At 36.7% G+C, this 11,499-nt stretch overlaps 1 protein-coding gene across 1 annotated transcript; it reads left to right on the top strand.

Moving 5' to 3' along the window:
• The first annotated feature begins 912 nt into the window (after nt 1-912).
• Nucleotides 913-9,569, top strand: LOC123762327 (small ubiquitin-related modifier). The gene is made up of 4 exons (XM_045748798.2): nt 913-1,025; nt 1,164-1,220; nt 7,538-7,687; nt 8,898-9,569. Exons 1-4 carry the CDS (start codon nt 1,011-1,013, stop codon nt 8,955-8,957), a joined length of 282 nt encoding a protein of 93 aa, XP_045604754.1. The 5' UTR covers nt 913-1,010; the 3' UTR covers nt 8,958-9,569.
• Nucleotides 9,570-11,499: the final 1,930 nt, after the last annotated feature.

Genomic DNA, 11,499 nt, shown 5'->3' with positions numbered 1-11,499 from the left:
ATGAATGAGGTGGGACCCATGAGGACAAGCCTGTGTTGGCTTCCTGTCCTCGTCGAAGCCGATTTTTTTTACCTGAATTTACCTGAGTGCCACCCATCTCTTTGCAGTGGCCTCGACTGTATCAGGAAGCCGGCTCCAGCCTGCTATTTAATATATATATATATATATATATATATATATATATATATATATATATATATATATATATATATATATATATATATTTCCTGTATGGTAACAGTTTTTTTTAATAATCACTTTATCATGTTATCTTGTGTTATCTTGGCAGGTATATATATAAACCCCCTGACTCAAATAAACATTCCTCACGGTTTATTAATGTTTGGAAAGTATCAAAAATTTTTAATTCAAGTAATGTATAAATTATGAGATACGGAAGCAATTTTTTTTTGTGAATGGTCTTTATACGGTTTATTCATCATAGGAGGAACTAACTCGTACTCTCGGTCTTCTAAAAAGCAATAGGGAGTTTCCCGCTCAAATCTTCTTGGGAATAATCGCTATTACGCAATCGGAATTAGTAAGGAGGATATATTTTGCGTTGATATATTGAAATTTAGTCAAGTTTAGAGATTATACGTAGAAGAGTTGCGTAATACGAGGCGCCACCGAATGCTTTAGGGGTTTGGTTACTGATTCACATGGAACCAAGTGCTTGCCATCTTCCTCCGTTTTCTATTCCACACCCCATTAAAAAGCCCAATAGAAAACGGCAATTCCCGTATTTCCCTATTATTCTCTAGTTCTTCACAAATATTTCTTGACATGATGCAAAACATATCACGACAATAATTTAGTTTTAATTAACGAGGATAATGGAATTAGTTATACAAGGCGGCAAGTCTCCACGAGGTGGACACTAATTCTCCAATTCAAACTTGGCGCCAAGACCGGTCGCCATCTTTGTTTTGTCGAGTCCCCGGATGCTTTTCTTGCTTCTTGTTGTTTGTCGCACCAAAGGCCACGCGTTCCCGCCATAAATTTGCACAATGTCCGATAACGCTGTAAGTACGCCATTTTCTCATCTCTCGGGTGTATGGGGAGGTTGCGGGGATGCTCTACTGTTAATATAGAGAGGGGTTGAGGCTGTTAAATAGCTGACTTGAGCAAATAAGTGACTTTGTAATTCGTCTTCCCTCCAGGACGCCAAGCCAGAGGGTGAGGGGAACGAGTACATCAAACTTAAAGTCGTAGGCCAGGTAAGTTGTGCAAGTTGTTCGTCTTAAGATGTTCTCTAGGGGGGGAAATTGGGGAGTTTTGGGAAGGTTTGGGGAAGTTTGAGAGATGTGTGGGGCAGGTGGCCCCCCCTGCATGGGGGTGTAGTAATATTTCTCTCTCGCTCTTGTCAAGTATTTACACGATTTTTGTAATTGTTGTATATGGATTTACGTGGTTGTATGATTATATGGTTATTAATAGATTTTGCAAGTTGGCATCACTGGTAAATTGTATTTGTTAAGACTTTGGATTTGGAGTGTGGGAGTCTGAAGACTTAAGACTGGTCTTAGCCCCCCACTCTGGTCTAAGAAACTAAGTCTAAGAAGCATTTTTCTTCTCTTCATCTTTGCTACTTATTGTTCTTAAACAAACATATCCTAACAAATACAAGGATTTTTTTTATATATAAATATATATAGTTTGTACTTAGCGTGATATAATTTTGATGCCTTCTGAATATTTGGCCACTAATTTTTGTCACGTTTAACTGGTATTTAATATTGTTAGCGAATTGTAGTTTTTTTTTTAATGGTGTGATACTGTGGACTAAACCTAACACAAGCTATATTGATATAGAATTTATAGCCAATTTTACCACTTTCTATTTTGTAGGTAAATTTTTACTGTTATGCATTGGTTTATGAATACTGTACACGACTACCGAGGCGTGACAAATATTAGGAGGCCTACCTCCAATTATTAAACTGAATTTTCCTTTGGTTCTCATGCTTTCAATTAATGTTAGGATAGGTTGAGGTAGATTGTGTTACATTGGTTTGAATTATTTTGAGTGGGGAAAACTCTTAGAATAGTCAAATTTTACATCTTCAGTTATGTTTCATGATTCACATGGGTATTGGCTAATTTTATGAGTTAAATGAATATATAAAAAAATATTCATTTTGTTGGGGACAGTTAGCACGCATATATGTATATATATACTTTAGACTTGAATCCCTGAAGGTACAGTACTGAACCCCCCCCCCCCCCATATGCAACACCACATTATTTTGACTTAACTCATGGGTACTATTTACTGCTAGATGAATAGCAGCATTAGGTGATAGGAAACATGCCCAACCATTTCTCTCTCCTCCACAATATCCAAACCCGGGATGACTATTAACTATTGTGGTTAATGACTTAACCAAACTATTGTCGGTTGAGAATTGACACTGGCAATGACATTCACGCAGACATTAAAATAATACACAACAATATGTCCGTCTCCGTGGTGTAGTGGTTAAGACGCTCGCCTGGCATTTTGCAAGCGCTTTGCCCCTGGTTCGTATCCTGGCCGGGAGGATTTAATGGACGCAAATCCTTAACTGTAGACTGTTTAACTCGGCAGTAAAATGGGCACCTGGTTGTTAGACGATTTTCTCGGGGTCATATTCCAGGGAACATAGGATTAAGGACTTGTCCGAAACTATGTGTACTAGTGGCTGTGCAAGAATGTAAGAACTGTTGTCTATATAAATAGAAAAAAAATACGCAGTTTGGGTCATGACGTTAGCGCCGTCATCAATTAATTTTTGCATATTCTTAAGTATAAACATTGTGATGAAAGAGTTTAACATCAGGTTGTGTGCTCACTGACAATACCCGGCCTACCTTCCGGTGTGCTGCATGTGGCCCACCAGGCCAGGCAAAGTGTTAACCAAACTGTACTACTGAGATGTAGGAAACTTATTTTCTAACCTACGTTTACAGATCAAAGGGTGCCGTGTTCTTTAGAGATTGGGGCACTGATTTTTTGTATCAAATGCAACAGGCTAAAATAACTTAATTTATTTGGCATTGAATAAAAGATATTTGTATTATAGTAGTGCTTTTCTTTTCTCACGAAGGAAGCCTTATTTATAGATTTCATATTTACAGTACAGTGCTTATTTATTCATGGATATGATTCATTCTCCAAATGATGTGCATAACATCATTGAAGTAAATGCATTTATAAAGATACACAACTGGTAGCCTTTAGGTGTAAAGTGGTCTGCTTCACATGGGCCAGCATTCTTGCTGTATTGACGTCTACTCTACATTGTGTTTGCTCATCCAGGACACTACAACACTCAAAAATGTTGTGTTAGACATATTCTGCAGTGATACATCTCACATTGCTGATGTGCCTGCGGCTCTGAACATTAAACCTCTGAAAATCATTATTATTTACACCTAAACCTTTGATGTGCTTACTCAAGGAGTTTTATAATGTACTAATTTTAGCAAAACCCTAAGCTTGGTCAACAGTAAATGACATGCTGCATTGTTCAGGTTTTTAAGACTCTACGGTTCTCTTGTGATTTCTGACCCCCTAGTGTAATTTACCACCAAAACCTGATCAAGCGGGTTTTAATAAAAGGGACCTTGCTGCCTTACCTACAATTCGTAATTTTAGTATGCGAACTATACATTGCCTCACAATGAATTCTCATTTTTTCATTAACCTTATGGCCCAACACTTTCCTCTAGCCTACTAGTCATTAGATATCAGAAGACATAACTTTCCACACAAGGCCATGATGTATGCATCTATATCCCTCCTAGAGGTTGAATCTGGAAACCTTGATTGTGATTTGAGAACATAGCTACTACTGCAGACACATACCTGTTAATGAATCCGAGGATCAACATCCCCGTGACCAGGTCTCTGACCATGCCTCCTTGTGGATGGTTTGGCCAACTAGGTTGTCTGATGAGGCTGCTCATAGTCTGATGTAGGAGTCACAGCCTAGGTGATCCTCTGAAGGCGTTATCAGGTTCTTTTTTGAACACTGTGAGAGTTCGGCCAGTTATGCCCTGTATGTGTAGAGGCAACCCATCCTCGACTCAAATCCATTACATCCAGAGGTCGACCCCACAGACTCATTCATAAATTTTAACACGCTGTTCATTCAAAACAGGAATTTTCTCAAATATAAATTAATATAATAGCATATTGTGCATATATAGGTTAGGTTAGGTGCTTAGGTTCTGTTGGCAATTATTTGTATTTGTAGTACGTGGGTGAAGCATTTACAGCATTGTGGTTCGAACAAAATTCGTCAGTGAAGCACTTGTTCCGGAAGTGTTCAAACGAAATCAATTGAGTCATGTGTAAACCATTTTTCATTCATAAACGGGGGTTTTGCGGGTGCACGGAAACACTTTTGGATCTTTGTTTGGAGGACGGGCTGGTAGAGGGAGTGTGTTGAAGTCTTGGGCCTTTGTTGACATTTTATAAATATTTGGATGCCAAATTTATGATTATAATCCAAAAAATATTATAAAATGATTATAAAAGTAGAAATGCAATAGGCATGCTGAAAGAGAACTTGATTAATATCAAAGGCCCAAGACTTTTATAGATACCTACCAACACAAGAAGTCAGATTAAATCGGGTAGTAGGGAGGTAGGTAATTATGAGGTGAATGTGCGAAGCCAGTATGATTGTATAGTCATATTGACTATATCATCAATCTTTTTGATGTGTCACAATGGAAAGATTGGTGATATTCTGGAGAGAGAGAGAGAGATAAGAATTTTGCACTAAGATTGTATCCTTTGGTTCAATTGTCTGAATGTATATGGACCTAGTCATAAAAGTATGTGTGTATATCTGGTATCATACTGCATGAGTAAAGGAAGAAATGTACATGTTTATCAACCAGAATTTCAGTAATATGTTGATTGTGATTGTTATCTTGGGTTACCTTGAGATGGTTTCGGGTCTTAGCGTCCCGAGTGGCCTTTCATAAAGGCCAGAGTACCTTACGAAATGCATCCCTAGGCATCAGACCATAATAAAGTGTGAAGATGAACTTTGAAGAGTTCATTTTTCAACTTCCCTTAACAGTGAAGAAAAACATAAGAAATATTGAGAAGCTTCGTGTTGGAATCATTAATCTTGCCCTTTCGGTCATATTCAACAACATATGTTTATAATAAAGACTGCTACCAAAATATACTAATATATATATATAAATGCAGAATAACCACATATGAAAAATAGAAAATGCTTAACGCGTTTTCGGCTAATTCGCCTTCATCAGTACAATATAGCAATCATTTAAACACGTATGGCACTTGGAGATATTAATAGGAGCTGCCTTGTATGGGCCAAGTGGCCTTCTGCAATTACCTTCTTTCTTATAATTCCTTTCCTCCACTTATTTTTGGTGGTCAGGTGATCTGCCCAGGCGGATATAAAGGTCTGATCAGCAATCTTATCCTCATTCTACTTTGCTCTGATGAAGGCGAATTAGCCGAAAACGCGTTAAGCATTTTCTATTTTTCATATGTGGTTATTCTGCATACTTGGATCAGTGTTTTTGTGATCATTGTTGCATATATATATAAATATATATATAAATATATATATATATAAAAATAATGGGGGTGGTAGGAGAAGAAAAGATTAAAGTGTTCAGTGAGAATCGACGTCTTCTCTTCTTCTCTACTCTTTATTTTCTTCTTGGAGGCTGTGGGTCCCTACAATTGCACCAGTGGTGGTACCCCGGTCGGCCGAGCGGACAGCACGCTGGACTTGTGATCCTGTGGTCCTGGGTTCGATCCCAGGCGCCGGCGAGAAACAATGGGCAGAGTTTCTTTCACCCTATGCCCCTGTTACCTAGCAGTAAAATAGGTACCTGGGTGTTAGTCAGCTGTCACGGGCTGCTTCCTGGGGGTGGAGGCCTGGTCGAGGACCGGGCCGCGGGGACACTAAAGCCCCGAAATCATCTCAAGATAACCTCAAGATAACCCCTATTATATTATATATTATATATATATATATATTTATATATATATATATATATATATATATATATATATATATATATATATATATATATATATATATATATATATATAATAATATTTATTTTGTCCAAACCACACACTAGAAAATGAAGGTGCGACGACGTTTTGGTCCGTCCTGGACCAGTCTCAAGTCGATTGTGAATCGACTTGAGAATATATATAAGTAAATATAAATACTGTAAACACATTGTACTGAACAGGGGTGAGAATAGCTTGAGCTACCTCATCCCTTTGTGTGTGTTTTTATTCCTCAATAAATTTGTTACACTTTCAGTGTTCATGTGGGGTGACACCAGACCTGGTTAATGATGTAATCAATCAAGCTCTTGTATGTAGCCGCACAGTCTTTCTTGGGGAATCACAGCCTAGTTCATCAGGCATCTGTTGGAGGAGGATCAGGAACAACTATGCCCAACACACCTGATACCTTACAAATGTTATTGTTGGGTAGTGGTGCTTCACTGCCTTCATTGCCACACCTGCTACCAATGGTTGCCTTGCATTGGGATCTAGCAACACCTCTAGCATTGGGCTTATTAAACTGGAGGAATGAGCTATTTTCATCAGATAAGGTAGATAAGGTATTAGGTGCTGCCTTGTGTGTCATATCTCTGTGGTAGAATAGGCAATTCCTTTGAAAGGGGCAAGTCAACACTGCCATGCTCTTCCTATCTCTCTCATTCTTGTTGACACACTTTTATCTTGTGCTTCTGCATCATATTCAGGTCAAAATGCACTATAAGCAGTACCTTGAGTACAGAAACCTGGTCTGAGTATACCTATATACAGTACCTGCATACCAGGTTTACCAGAAGCATACCAGGAAAGTCATGTGCCAGATGTGGTCGCTGCTTCAAAGAATGTTGCCTGGAAGTGTCACTGGACTAATTTGTAATTAAAAAGAAAAATGACATGATTGCCAGAGCCATCTTTAAACTAAAAATGGAACCATTGACCAAATTTGATTTGATCTTGGTAATATAGTTTGGCAGAAAACAGATGTTCAAGGATCAGGACCAGACACTTTATTATGCTTATTAACTTCTGGCTACTATATAAGAAAAAGTGCTATTCTCCAGACACTTGTAAAATAAGCATTTATATCAAATAATCAATATGTATGATTTCCTGGTTGTCTGCTATGGTATTATACTCCATCCTTTTAAGTATTTTTTAATTATATATGGTATTGTAACTTAAAATGATTTCATAAGATACTTAAAAAAAAGGATTGCCTGTATGTTTTATTGATCCCCATTATCAGTCTTTGAATGAGGGATTTGTTGTGCTCTACTCTAAATGTACAGTATAGTTGTAATACAATAAATATGTTTATTGTTTGTGATGTGTGTCTATGTATGTATTAACACGTAGTACTGAACGGGGTGAGAATAGCTTGAGCTACCTCATCCCTTTGTGTGTATTTTACCTCAATAAACTTATTTCAATTTCAATTTCAATTCAATTATTATAATGCCTTATACCCTTCAACAGGATTCCAATGAAATCCACTTTCGGGTGAAAATGACTACTCAAATGGGCAAACTAAAGAAGTCTTACAGTGAACGTGTTGGAGTTCCGGTAGCATCACTCCGCTTTCTCTTTGATGGACGACGTATAAACGATGAGGAGACTCCCAAAGCGGTGAGTTAATTTTAGTATTTCTGTACCATGTGAATATTAAGCAGATTTGTTTGCTGTACCTTTAATTTGAAAAAGCTGAAGTAGAAATTTAAATAAGTGAGTAATTTAATGTACTGTTGTTTGAAATTGGGAGCCCGTTCTCCAGTAATGATAGTATTTATAGCAACGATTTGGTAAACCGTATAAAAATGGACTGAAAAACGAGTATTAGATTAGCCTAATTGGTATGATTAAAATGGGAAAATAACTAAAGAATCTTGAGTAATCCTAGGATTGATATACTGTATAAGCTGTCTTAGGCCAATTTCTGTTATTGTCTATTATCTAATACTGTATCTATAAAAAGAGGTGCTTAGGGCAAGCTTTACCAGACTTTGCAGGGTGACCGCTTTTTGCCCAGAGATGGTTATAAGTGAATTCAAGCCCCCTCCCTCTTTTGCATGAAATGGCAATTCATACTAATTTACAATCTAGCTAAGACTCCATCCTCACTAAGACTACAGGAATAAAAGAAAAGTAGCGAAGGGTAGGGAATGTGGTGAATTATAAGGAGGACAGTGAAGAATGATGGTAAATGGTGATGGTAAAAACTCATCGGAACACAAAAGTGTTAAGATAGACTCAGTGATGAAGATAGTTTGTAGGGAAAATGGTTACAATGATGTAGGGGGAGGTTGGAGTAATTTATTATCTCTAATGTTTGATAGAACATTCCTAGATTAGTATGTTTTAGATTCAGCAATTCGGAACAAAAGTTCCAAGCAGCACGGTCTATGGTGAGCTCGTAGCAGGCTTGTTTTTAGATTAGTAATTATGTAAGCATCAATTTGCACTTAAATGAGTTGATCTAATGGTTCTGAATAAATATTGAAACAATATGATATCCAAATACATTAAGATGAAACCGTCAACTTCATGTGCTGTGAACAAAGTCCAACAAGATTTGGCTTTGTTTTGGAAGGTGGTTCCCCCATCTTCTCACCCCCTCTACAATGCCTTGTGAACTTTTAACTTATTTCTTAGGTACTAAATTGGTTGAAATACACTTCTTAATGAAATAATTGAATTGCATGCTAATAGAAAAACTTGAATTCTTGTGTATTTTGAGCTTAGCATTGATGTTTAAACATCTGTACAGAGAAATATGATAGATTTTGCAAAATTTTATAACACGTTCCAATTAAAACAAATTAAATTTCTTCTTTTTCAGCTGGAAATGGAAAATGACGATGTTATTGAAGTTTACCAGGAACAAACTGGAGGCCATTGATGTAACACATTCCCACGAGTGTAGGACTAAGGCTATGTTAGGTTAAGGAAGTTTATTTTTTGCCACACAAGTACCTTTATTTTTTTTCTGATTGAAAAAGTTTGCACAGACCCAGCTATGTGCATCTGTGGTTTTTAGGTAGAATTTTGTATGAGTCTCCTACAGTGTATATGCAGTATATAGTATTGGTGACTGAATTTAAAAATTAATAAAATTTCCTTGATTGTGATACTCCTAAGTGGATGGTGCAAGTAGATTATAGAAGTGTAATTATACTCAAAATTATGTTGAAGTTAATAAAAATAATTGTCAACTTTTTTTCAGGCTTAAGTACTGGATGCTATTTTCTTATTTATAAATTAAGCATTGAATACTATTGGTAGACCATCTATGGCTCAAAGGTTTTATCACAAATCATTTAAAGTTTTGACCCAAAAGAACCTTGTTAAACTGTACAGTACAAGGTTTACAATTAGCCGATAGATAACCTTTCATGTGTATGGTTTTTGTGTATTAGATGCAGCTGGACATCTTAATTGCTGTGAAAGGAAATAGACTCTATGAGTTTTATGTGTAATTCTTATTCAAATACATTCTGAATTTGCCCCATGAGCAAGTTTTTATTTTCATTCATAGTTTTAAGCTAGTATAAGCCATGAGATGCTATTGAAGTATCATTGTGGAATCTTAAATGATTTGTATAAAATTTAAATTGATATATGCAACTATTTTAATACAAAAGTAATTGGCTAAACTGATTAGGACATTAAAAATTATATTCAAAATGCAATCCATTCTGGAAGAAAAAAGTCTTGGAAGCATTTTGTTCATTGAAGTCTAGTGACATCTGCAAGACAAAAAAGGTTGAATGAATTCTCTGGATAGTTTCAAAGCTAATTTGTGAAAAAGAGGAAACTTGCAATGAGAGAGAAATCTAGCAATGACTGCTTGCCATATAGTGTGCCGAGTCATCATTGCTAACTTGTATTCCAACTTTCTTAGTGGAAATGGGGGTGGAAAAGTACTATAGAACAAAGAGGCTAAAGCATTTCTACTAAGTGTACTGTAGACAGTGTTGCTTTTATCTTCCTTAATCTCCCTGGCTTGGTGCCTTATGATGATTACTTCCAACCTTACTTTTCTCCACTTTTAATACATCATGCATGTGTATCTGGGTATTTCTCTACTACCTATGAATTAGTACTTTTGGTTTTATTGGAAGATTTTCTCCATATCCCATAAAATCGAGCAGGAAGTTGTCGATTTCTTAATTGCTGTTAAAATTCCATTGAGGCAGTTTAATGTGCACATCACTCAGTAACTGGGTTCAGTACCTTGCCCTGGGCTAACAAAACCTCGATAAACAGACGAGTCAGTAACGTGGCTGAAGATGTGATGACCAGAAGATGAGACGATGACATTTCGGTCCATCTGGACCATTATCAAGTCGATTGTGTCAATATGATAATGGTCCAGGACGGACCGAAACGTTGTCGTCTCTCAATCTTCTGGTGTGTGGTTTGGTCATAAAAACCTTGTTAAGCCTAATAGTTTTTCAGTAATGGTATTCAGCAGCCATAAATAATGTGCTGCTTCTTTCCAAATCAAATTAAAAATAAAAATCTTGGAATTCAGTAGACATAGTATACTGGCTTTGCCATGTATACTCTTTTTGCCTTACACGTGTGAAGTTGTCTCAAGTTTGTTTATCATATTCATTGATAGATGCTGGTAGCTTTTCTGCTACTTTGAACTTCATTCGTGGTCGTATGGAATTTGTTCATTCCATTCAACTGTTGGTAATGTCGATGATCTGGCATTACAGGTAACAAACTGCACACTCTTAACATTGCTCTTCCTTCCTCCTCAAGATCATAAATCTTATCTTAATATCCCTCTGGATCACTTGTCACTCGACAATTCTTGAGGGATCGGATAAATATGTCATTACTCTTGGGTTCTTTTGTTCTCGTATTGGCATTTTACAGGATATTTGGCTCCTGTAAAATGTCATTTTTTTGGCCCATTAACTTTTCCCTATCATGTTTGTTGCTATATAATTTGGTTAATTCAACTCTTGCATTCATCTGCAAAACCATAAACAGTATCTCTTCCAATTTTTTTTTTAATGCAAGGTCTCGATTCGTGTACCTATAATCCCCAAAACCAAATGTTAATTTTTATTTTCTATTTTCATCAGCCTAAAAATTGGTATTGCCTAGTGCCCTGCATAAAACTAAATATATTTTTCACTGGTAATAGCCGAGTCACAAGTCACTGATGCTAGACAATTTCTAAACCAGTTTCTTGAAATCTATCTGTTAAAGGACATGGGCAAGAAATTAATTTTTATCAAAACTGTTCCATTTACTTATTACTAGCTGCTGCTCCCTTTTAAGGTTGGCAAATATATCTGTGCTGTTCTTAGAGAATTTACTAAAGAAAAGGAAAAACGTTTGGTTCCTTTATTGGTATGGTGCTGGGGATGTATCATTGCTTGGTCGATCAGGTTAAGCTCCCATTCAGACTGCTGGTAGATTGA

The sequence above is a fragment of the Procambarus clarkii genome, chromosome 2 (genome assembly GCF_040958095.1).
Source record: "Procambarus clarkii isolate CNS0578487 chromosome 2, FALCON_Pclarkii_2.0, whole genome shotgun sequence".
In the NCBI taxonomy this organism is placed as follows: domain Eukaryota; kingdom Metazoa; phylum Arthropoda; class Malacostraca; order Decapoda; family Cambaridae; genus Procambarus; species Procambarus clarkii.
The sequence above is the reverse complement of the archived record's forward strand: the minus strand, read 5'-3'. Positions and strand labels throughout refer to the sequence as shown.